This window comes from Penicillium manginii (genome assembly GCF_028828005.1).
Source record: "Penicillium manginii strain IBT 31320 chromosome Unknown utg000005l:1.0-5665137.0:1.0-5668048.0, whole genome shotgun sequence".
NCBI lineage: Eukaryota > Fungi > Ascomycota > Eurotiomycetes > Eurotiales > Aspergillaceae > Penicillium > Penicillium manginii.
Window position 1 is genome coordinate 435034 of NW_026643106.1, and position 10783 is coordinate 445816.

Below are 10783 nucleotides of genomic sequence, written 5' to 3' on the forward strand. Positions count from 1 at the left end.
CTCTCTGTTCAACCTCGAATTTTACAGCACACGATTGCAGCATCAACTCCTTGATAGTATCAGCGTTAAGGCGGCCCCGTCTGTAGTGACAAATATCTCGAGCACAGTTAAAAAGACGCTCAACACCTGCGCCACTCGCAGGAATTGAAAGAATATCCCGGGCTAGAGCAGCCAGCACTGGGAACTCTTTTTGATGCTCCTTCCAGAATAAACGGGGCTGTTGTGAAATAAGGCCTAGATAAAATTAGTATCTGAGATAGGCAGACAGGCAATTAGACTTACCTTTTGCAAGATATCGAGCCAGTTCATCATCATCCTCCTCTGCTGGTACTTCTGCTGCATAAAATGAAGTCTGTGAGTCACACAGCATCTCAATCTCATTAATATCACTGGAGTTCTGCTGGACATTAGAGGATGATTCTTCAGCCTGATCTGAAAATCGCCGTTTGTATCGCCAGAACTCTTTTTCAAGACGCCCACGATATCTTGCACCAAAATCAATATCCCCTTGCCAATCTTTTGAGGTAAAGAATCGAAGTTTCTTTGATGGGGCAAGAATGGTAGCAATACCATAAAGATCCCCATAAAACTCCTTATCAGTTGCTTGATAATACTCAGAAAGCTTTTCCCTTGCCGCCTGCAATGCCCTCAGCATTGATTTCTTCCATGGGAGTCTCTTTCGGCGAAGCTGGTTCTCGGAGTTCTCCAGGTGATTGAAAAGCTTATTGTAAACACCAAAGATAAGATGGATTGTGGTGTCTTTTGTTTTTGAGAGAGCAGTTGTGAACTTGAAGAATGGCTCAGTGATACACAGTAAGTAGTCGATCTGACGCCATTCTTCTTTGTCAAGCTGAAAATGGAGATAGCCGTGTGCTGTACAGTATTCTTGAAAGCTCTTCTGTAGTCGCTTGGCTCGGCCGAGCATCAGAAATGTAGAATTCCATCGAGTCCGTACATCTTGAAGAGGAAGCAGTCGAGGCTCCTGGGACTGGATTACAAGAAATGCAGCTCGGCGCTGAGGACTTGCATTAATAAAGATAGCAAGATTTCGGATCTACAGATAACTATTATTAGCTGTTATCCTCTCTCTCTCTTTTTGCTGAATCATCACATACCTTGTTCAATGTCTGGATAATCTCTCTCTTTGATTGCTGAGAACGCGCCTGGCGCTCACGGTCATCTGACCATCCATCCTCTGCCTCATTATTGGATGGCATTGCTTTTATTTTTCCGAGAAGTTGATTCAGACTCAGTTGGATCACATGGGCCAGGCATGGAACACGAAATATACCATTACCAAGCCCGTCACTTCCAACACCCTGACTTTTGAGCTCATCCTGAATACTGAGCATCATTGTATTGTTATTGGTAGCATTATCAGTTGTTACTGACAGAACCCGATCGGCAATTTTATACTTTTCGAGAATACCAATAACTACTGAGCTTAGGTTACTCCCAGTATGTGAGCCTTGTAAGGGTTCAAAGCCAAGTAGAGCCTCTCGATACTCCCAATCGTTATCCAGAAAATAACCAGTAATAGCCATAAAGCCCTGCTGGAAAGGTGATGTCCAGCAATCAAGTGATAGAGATAGTCTACTATCCTCTGGGAGCATATCTATTATACTCTGTTGTCCTTGTTGGATATTCGAGTGTAGTTGTCGGCTAATCGTCCGGGGCGAGGGTAGTTTGACCCGTGAAGGAGCAACAGCAATTAGATCAGCTAATTCCTGGAATTCTGGACGATCAAGGATACGGAATGGGAGCCGTGCGACGAGGATAAGAGAAAGGACTTTCTGGGCAAGCGCTTCTTCAGAGAAAGTAGTTAAAGTTGCTCTTGAAGTTTGTGACTACAAATTATAAGTTATTAGCTAAAAGCAGTATCTTAAAGAGAGTATATATACTTACCTGCTTCGCAAGTAACTTGCCAATCCCATGCTTTGGATGACAGGTATTCCCTTTCAGATGTGTGTTCATTGGTGATGTTCCTCCACGCCGAATATTTGGATGAGTAAGTGTAGTAAGGCAACGCTTACACATAACTTTAGGCTCTCCTGTCCGTTCATGAGCTACTTGCTCAAAGTGATCCCAGACTGAAGCTCTCTTTTTGTGGTCCCAATGAATGGTGGTCTCGATGTCTTTTCTTGTGCCATACTCTGTTTGAAGCCACCACTCAGTGAAATCCTTCCGAGTTTGGCCTGTTGCGGGGTCCATTTCTACAAGGATCCAAAATCGCTGAAGATGTGGCCCAGTACGTGTAAGGAATAAGGGCGCTCGCGGTAATTGCAGTTGTTGAGAGCAAATGGATGGTGTAATTGACTCGGTGGCAGTACGACAATATGTATTGAGTGATGGTAGGTCATCTGGTAGGAGAAAGTCAGTATCAGAATGCTGATCGGTGAAGACTGATGAAGTATAGGCCATCTTTGGCTATGGTCTTAAGAGCCAATATGTGTAAATGAGAGACAAACAACTTACAAGATTCGACGAGAGGACCACAAACACCAGACGCGACCGAGGACATTGATGAGTTGCAAAAGCAATTATAGAGTGGAGTCAAAGATATACTCTAATTGGATATTAGAGCTACTAATGCGGTTATCCTGCGGTTAACCGCAAAGACCCCTCACAATAACCGCACTAAGATTACCGAAAACCGCAAAAACCGCAAGATAACCGCAAGATAACCGCAAAATACCCCTGAAAACCGCAAAAACCACAGGATAACCACAAGGTAACCGCAGCACGACCGCAAGATAACCATTTATCACTGCAACTTTGCACTTTTAGGACACACTTTTTTAACACTTTTATATTGTAATACTAGATTAAAAATTATTAGGGATAGGTAAAAAAAACTAGCTCTTTTACAACATATGATCAAAATTCAGAATACTTAAAAATTAGTCAAGTTAGGCTTTTCATGTTCTACTGACCTAAAGATGCAGCATAATCTCTCTAAGTCAAATATATATTTCTGCGATAACTATACTCGATTACAAAAACTAATCACAACACACAGTAAATCTCGCCAACAATATCCAAAATCCAACTTCGAACTTGAATTTTTTGTAGACTAATATTTTATCTTTTAGAATACCGCTCTATTTCAAATTATTTCCAACAGAAAGTAAGAAAAATAAATGATTACAGTAGTAATAACGAAACCATATGTAAGAATGCATTATTTGAGCTTAGTTATCAGGTGTATAAAAACGGTGGGGTGGCTTAGATAGGTAAGATCTTCATCTTTTATGCTAGTGCGGTTAACCGCAAGGTAACCGCATTGCGGTTTTGGTTAACCGTAAAATTTGCGGTTAGGTTTTGGTAAAGATCTTAGAACCGCAAACCGAATCGATTTGGGTTTGGTAAAGATATGAAAGCCGCAGACCAAATCGATTTGGGTTTGGTTAGCATTTGAAGACCAAACCCAAAACCGTGCCGCAGTCTAATCGGGATGGGTGCACCATTTTGAAAAAACCCATAACCCATCATGGGTTGGGTATGGGTCCAAAAGTTGGACCCATTTGGACCCATTGCCGAAGTCTAATCTATATAGTAGATTAATATTTATAATAGATAAAAATAGATAGAGTAGAAAGAGGAGTAAAGAGTTTCTAGATAAAAGAGAGAATATTAGTTTCTATAGTTATTATTAAATTTATATAGTATATAAAAATACTAGAGAAAATAGCTTATAAAATAGTAATCTATCTTTAGGGATCATATATAGAATTAAACTATTACAAAAATTTTATATAGATCTAAAATCAAAAAGTAGATCTTCTCGGTCGTACCCTAACAAAATTATTCTAGGGTTTTAGGTAATTTAGGGTTAACTCTTATAACTACTATAGTAGACTGTAGTATCTAAGAAGAAAAATAGGTATAGATCTTATACAAACTTAGAACTTCTGAAATTCTGAGGTCAATCGTACGAAGGAAATTACTTACAGTCTACCCTAGAAAAAGTGGTTGCAGTCTACCCTATAGTAGACTTCGGCACGACCCACGGGTACCCATGGGTACCCATACCCAACCCATCGATGGGTTAGGTTTTGGGTCCAAATCTCCGACCCATGATGGGTTATGGGTCGGAGCTCAAAACCCATAACCCATCATGGGTACCCATATGGGTACCCATATTGCTGTAAACAGGGCAAACTACGAAAAATCTCGTGATTGCATAATTAATGCAAATTTAGCTGTAATTTTAGGTATTCTAGTCACATGTAAAAGAACCTACATGATGATGATAATTGATTCAAATTAATTCTATTATTCAAATTCTAGTACTGCTCAAAATTATTGTCCTCTCTGTGTTTACGCTTCCTTGTAGACATCCGTAGCTGAGTCCCATTCTCTGGTAATAGAGGCTGCTGAGGATCTTGACCCTCAACACCAAGATCTATTAATTCAGTAGTAGAAGCTACAACAATATCCTCCTCCTCCTCCTCCTCCTCCTCCTCCTCCTCCTCATTATCACTAATCGAAACTATCTCAACATCCTGGAGATTCTCATCATTCTGTTCCTTTGACATCTCAATCTCATCCAACGTAAAATACTTCTCAAGCTGCTTCATCTCTGCCTCCTGGAGATCGAATCTTGATGCACACAGGAATAGCATGATTTCTTCAATAGTCTCAGACTTTAAACGGCCGCGTCGGTAATGGCAGACATCACGCGCGGTGTTAAAAAGCCGCTCAACACCAGCACCAGTTGCAGGGATTGAAAGAAAATCTCGAGCAAGCAATGCAGTTGCGGGAAACCGAGACTGGTTCTCACGCCAAAAATGAAGTGGTTCATCTTCGACTGGGTCTAGAAATAAATTAGTATAGAATATTAAAGATAAAGACTCTTTATGAAAGAGTTAAAGAACAAGACTGACCACTATCAAGATACTGAGCAGCCTCATCTCCAACAGGTTTTGCTATAGTCTTGCTCCCACTGAGCATCTTGTTGAGTTTTGATGTAGGTCTTGATGATGCCTGGGGTGTAGGTGAGGCTTGATCTCTGGCAAGACGTTGCTGATATGGAAGCAGTGCTGACTGGAATGATTTGCGATATGCAACACGCCACTGTTGCTCCCAGTCATCAGTTTGAAAGAACTGGAATTTGCTATCTGGTGCAACCATAGTACAAATCGCAAAGATATGTCCTTTCACACCATCTGTTTGCGAATAGTAGCCACCAAGCCTCTGTCGGCCAGCTTCAAGTGATTGGAGCATCTGCTTTTTCCATGGAATCCGCTTCTTCTTTAGCTGACCTATTGACTTCTCAAGATGCTCAAAGAGTGCATTGTAGAGCTTGAAAACCAGATGTGTAGTAACCTCCTTTGTCTTTGACAGCTCAGTAGTGTAGTCAAAGAAAGGCTCTGTAATACAGAGAAGATAATCAATCTGACGCCACTCCTCATTATTAAGCAACATCTCTTTACAATCATACTGCTCACAGAATGATATAAAGTAGCTGCGTAGTCGTTTGGCACGTCGAAGCATCAAAAAGGTTGAGTTCCATCGATTTCGGACATCTTGAATAGGCACTAGCCTAGGTTCTTTAGGCTGAAGCTGGAGAAAGGTCTCTCGCCGTTGAGGACTGGCATGGATGTAAATTGCAAGATAGCGGACCTTGTTCAATGTGCCTGAAATCTCATGTTTCTGTTGTTTTGCATTTGCCTTTGCTGCAGACGATTGCCGATCGGTCCATTTTGTCTCAGCGGCATCATTTTGGGGTACAGCTTTAAGACGATCAAGAAGCTGATTCAGACAGAGCTGGATGACATGGGCAAGACAAGGGATTCGGATAACAGTGGTCTCACTAGAGAGTGCTTGCTGAATTGTATCCACCAAAGTTTTGTTGTTTGTCGCATTGTCTGTTGTAATTCCAAAGACTCGATTTTGGATGTTGTGATGGGTCAAGGTCTCAAGGAGAACTGCGCTTAGATTTGCACCAGTATGTGAGCCATATAATGGCTTAAATCCAAGAAGAACCTCTTGATATACCCAGTTGGCATTAACAAAATAACCAGTGATTGCCATAAAAGCCTGGTTATAGGGAGAAGTCCAACAATCTAGTGCAATCGATATTTTTGACTCAGGAGGAAGGGTTTTGAGAGTAGAGCGTTGTTTATCTTGGATAATATCTCGTAATCGTCGCCGAATCGTTGTTGCAGAAGGTATCATCGGAGGAGAAGGTGCTAAGCGTGCAGATCGGATAAGGGTGTGGAAGGTTGGATGTTCAATAAGATGGAATGGTAGGCGATTTAAGGTGAGAAACTGCAATAGCTGTGTCTCCCATGTAGTTTGTGAGAATGACTGAGTAGCTGTTTGGCCCTAAAATAGTTAATATAAGATAAATAATAGTAAATAGAGAACATACTTCTGATATTAGGAACTGAGAGATATCCTCTTTTCTGTTGGCCTTGACCTTTTGGCAAGCTGCTGTTTTGAGATGCTTTAACAGAGTTGATGTACCATATAGACTTCTGCCATTTGGTAAAATTGATGCAGGATGCTCTAAGATCCGGGCACAGTTTTTACACATAACCTTTGGTGCCCCATCTTTACAAGCGGCAACCTGATCAAAGTGACTCCAGATATCTGAATTGCGATTTGTATCCCATTTGAGATTGCTTTTCTGTCCAAAGTCTGTCTGGAGCCACCAATCAACCCAATCTGTGTGAGTCATGCTGTTGTAAAGTACAAATGCCTTTCTCCGATCGGGGCCAACACGAGTAAATAAGTCAGGGGGAGGAAGATTGCTCGGTCGGAGAAAATCAGGCTCACTACCTTCAATTGGACAAGAACCAAGAATACTGTTTGTCGGCGTAATAAGAGGATTTGAAGGAGTAAAATCAGTTAACTGACCTGTGTCCCCCTCATAAAGAGAGGGCAGAAAGTCAGACTCCTGGCTTTGGCCTTGGGACATATTGACACCAACTGAAAAATAGCTGTAGAGAAAGCGAGACATATTAGGAGAGAACATACCTTTAGCAAAGAGATTGACTGAACAGACAGATTCTTCTAAATCCAGCTGGAAAAGGGGATAAGTAAAAGCAATATAGGGAAATGATATTTTATTGGCTATGGGCACAGATCTGATCCACTGAAACCCATCACCAACCCATCAAGCCCATGTGATATATCGAAAGCCCATCAAAAACCCATCGGAAACCCATAATACCCATCAGAAACCCATTTAATACCCATTCCCAACCCATTTCCCACTTTTTGGGTCGAAAAAGATTTTGACCATGGGCAGTTTTTGGGCGAAAAACCATCCCACCTATAAGATAGACTCTTTGTCTCTAAAAGCTCTCTATTACCTGGGTATCTATAGTAAAAATGAATAAATAAATACTAGTAGACTTTATTCTCTATGAGTATTTATTAGTGCTCTAGATTTTGGTAGTTCTTGAAGTGAAAAGCATTTTTGATCCCTGTTATATTGGAGTATGTATTACCTTCCTAGAGATATATATCTCCATGTTCTTCCAAGGTTAAGCGTCAAAACAGCCAAAACATTACATACTACAAAAATAGAACCACTGCTACCTAAATTTAACAATTTGATCTGAAAAAAATAAATAATTTGATTCAAAGATTCTTCTGCTGATTTTAAAAAATGTATTTTGAGAAGAGACTGTAACTATACAGCCATGAAGTCATGAATATCAAAATTACAATGATCAGTCAGCTGAATTATCCATGCCAAGCCTCAAATTTATGCACAATATGGGTTTTTTGTACCCATATGGGTACCCATGAAAAACCCATGGGTACCCATCGGGATGGGTGCACCATTTTGAAAAAACCCATAACCCATCATGGGTTGGGTATGGGTCCAAAAGTTGGACCCATTTGGACCCATTGCCGAAGTCTACCCTATAGGGTGAATTCTACCCATACTTAAGAACTTCTGACCCCTATACAGTCAGGTAGACTGTACCAGGTCCCTTAGGTTAGGGTTAACTCTTACGACTACTATAGTAGATTATAGTGTCTAAGAAGTAAACTGGGTATAGATCTTATATACACTTAGAACTTCTGAAATTCTAAGGTCAATCGTACGAAGGAAATTACTTACAGTCTACCCTAGAAAAAGTAGTTGCAGTCTACTCTGTAGGGCGAATTCTGCCCATACTTAAGAACTTCTGACCGCCATGCAGTCAGGTAGACTGCACCACCTGAGGTCCCTTGGGTTAGGGACCCTGGTCCTTAAGCGATGCCGCTGTCTTCTTAAAGTCTACTGTGCCTCCAGACTTGGTTATCTTGAAGACCCTGTCCTTCTGATCCAACTCAGTGACTGACTTCTCTTTGAAGCGTATGAGTTCAGTCGCCTTCCACTTCCTCTCGAGGACGCGAGTGAGAAGGGCGGCGGAGACACCGGGAAATATGTCGATGAGTGGTCTAACCTCAGGGGGTGGCTCACGGTTTTCCTCGACATTATCGTCATCTTGTAAGTCCACACGAGGACGTCTGTGGCGGAGGTCGGTCTCTGCTACATCCATTTCAAAACGCCTGGCCCTGTCTCTCTGTATCTGTCCTAGCCAACTAGCACGGTCTGCCGAGCCCATGGTTTCCCAAATGTGGGCTGGAGGCCAAGCGGAGTCAAGTGGAGAAGGCACGACACTACTGGACTGGCTGAAGGTCATGGTGGAGAGCGATATAGTTAAGGCTTATCGGTGCTATTGCCGTAAGGAAAGGACGTGACAAAATCGAGTCTTGACTGCGTGAGAGATGACGAGCTACCACAAGAGGCAAGCAACTGACTCTTGCGAGGCAGTTGTAGGAGCCTCCGTAATGTCGGTGTATATGTCACGTGAGACAGCATGGGCAACCCCAATAAAACTCCTCCCTATATATTTTGGAAATTAACACACCCTGACACAATCCTCTTGGCTGAATGGATTCAGCCAAGACCGACTAATCTCCGCGAGCGACCAAGATGATCATTCATAAATTTTTATCATAAAAATTTAGATGCTAGTATATTCCACTAGATGAGTCCCGAAACTTGAAAAATTAACATAGCGCGAGGATGAATGGTGATTTCGGATACATCTGGATATCCCTTGCGGAGCTCACTCAGGTGTGTGCCAATGTATCTCAGTGACAATTGAAGAGGGTGACTGCCCATAGAAAAATAGGGGTAGTTTTACTACAAACAGAATTGAAATAAGAAGCACAGATTTCTATTTCTATACATTTCATATAATGATAGATCAAAACAGGAAAATCGAAAAGAAAAGATAACAAAACAATAGATAAAAACAAACGCCAAATTGAGATACAGTGTGATCCTTTCTCGATAAGCCCTTGGACTTCGCTAGCCCGCAATCAATTTGCTAAACCAAGCGGAATCATTGATATTCTAAGAATTCACTTCTGGATCAAACCAGACAACTCCGTAACGAAATTGTTCACCAACTTCGCGACCAAATCCTTGTCACCACGCAGAAGTTCCTCATCACCGCTCACGTTAACCTTCAGTTTCCCATCTGGGAAGACCAAGACATTGAAATAGAGCTGTTCATCGTGTATGTGGGATGTATCAAGGCCGTCAACAGTCGATGCGATCGACGATGGTGTAGTATTGGTGAAGTAATCGGTAGCGAGTGGTTCATCGAGTTTATAGCGCTGTAGCGGCTGCGTCTTCTCGGTTCCATTGATATGCCCGTTCCCGTTCTCTTCCGGGTAGATGATATTGATGGTAGAGTTTGACTTGGGTGCCAAAGTATCCAGATTGTCAGCTTGAGCGAATCTTGTAAGCTGGGCTAGATGGCCTTGCACAGCTTCGAAGGACTCTTGTCTGGATGGAGTTCCGATATCCACGGTCAATGGCGTTACGGTCATGGTCGGAATGCTCATGCCAGTAAGGTCGATACTGCTTTCTCCATTCGGAGATTCCAATGAGCGAGAGGAATGGTTGAAACCGAAAGTTGGTTGCGAGCGACCGGTCAGTTGACCGAGCGCACGAGCATAGGCGATGATGATTGCAGCAGAGGTATGAGATTTACTGCTGATTGAGTTTGAAAGAGCATTGGAAATATCCTGTGAAGAGGTATCTGTGGTGATCTTGAAGTGCGGTCTCATGGTGTTTTTGTTGCTGTTCGCACCCAAACCAGAATAGACGATTGTATCTTGTGCCTTGGATAAATACTGCTTCCAGTAGTTTGTTTCAGCTTCCGGCTGTCTGATGCTGATGATTTCTTGGACACTGCGTTGCAAAGGAGGGTATTGCGATGTAGAACCCCCGGCAAACAGGCTAAAAAGATCCTTCAGGATCATTTTCACATTCCATGAATCATAGAGCGCATGATGAACCCGAAGAATGACTGCCTTTCCATCACATGCCTCAAGGAAAGAGAGATGAACCGGAGGCTTCTTGAGGTCCGACGGATTCTTGTTATCCTCACGAACATGCTTTTCAATCAAATCAGCAATCGTGCTTGTGTTGTCCTGGACCACCTTCAAGCTTTGGGCTACCGTGAACTTCTCATCCAGAGTGACCTGCATTAACGGGGAGTCGGAGATGCTAACAAAGGTAGTCCGCAGAACGTCGTGTGCCCGGCAAAGCTCCGACCAACAGTTTGCCGCCTTTTTGATATCAATGGAGTCATCGTATATAAGATATGCTCGAGGAGCTTGAAAGAATCTCTTTCCACATTTCAACCACTGTTGAAGAGTCCATCGTTGTCCTGCAAGAGTGGGCATGATAGATTCGATGTGGTCTTCTCCCACATCAAGTGCTGTAGCCACTAGCTTTCTGCGTTGTAGATCCTGC

General features: G+C 42.4%; 4 protein-coding genes across 4 annotated transcripts; all 4 read right to left on the bottom strand.

Moving 5' to 3' along the window:
* Positions 1-1720: 1720 nt before the first annotated feature.
* On the bottom strand, positions 1721-2421 carry N7533_006533 (zinc finger BED domain-containing protein; the record flags this gene model as incomplete). Its single annotated transcript, XM_057103183.1, has 2 exons — positions 1721-1807; positions 1906-2421. The coding sequence occupies 2 exons, from the start codon at positions 2419-2421 to the stop codon at positions 1721-1723; spliced, it is 603 nt and encodes a 200-aa protein (XP_056958140.1).
* Positions 2422-4286: 1865 nt separating this feature from the next.
* On the bottom strand, positions 4287-6925 carry N7533_006534 (uncharacterized protein; the record flags this gene model as incomplete). Its single annotated transcript, XM_057103184.1, has 3 exons — positions 4287-4816; positions 4887-6330; positions 6377-6925. 3 exons carry the CDS (start codon positions 6923-6925, stop codon positions 4287-4289), a joined length of 2523 nt encoding a protein of 840 aa, XP_056958141.1.
* Positions 6926-8198: 1273 nt separating this feature from the next.
* On the bottom strand, positions 8199-8651 carry N7533_006535 (uncharacterized protein; the record flags this gene model as incomplete). The annotated part of the gene is made up of 1 exon (XM_057103185.1): positions 8199-8651. The coding sequence occupies one exon, from the start codon at positions 8649-8651 to the stop codon at positions 8199-8201; it is 453 nt and encodes a 150-aa protein (XP_056958142.1).
* Positions 8652-9378: 727 nt separating this feature from the next.
* Positions 9379-10713, bottom strand: N7533_006536 (nonribosomal siderophore peptide synthase SidC; the record flags this gene model as incomplete). The annotated part of the gene is made up of 1 exon (XM_057103186.1): positions 9379-10713. The coding sequence occupies one exon, from the start codon at positions 10711-10713 to the stop codon at positions 9379-9381; it is 1335 nt and encodes a 444-aa protein (XP_056958143.1).
* Between the last annotated feature and the right edge of the window lie 70 nt (positions 10714-10783).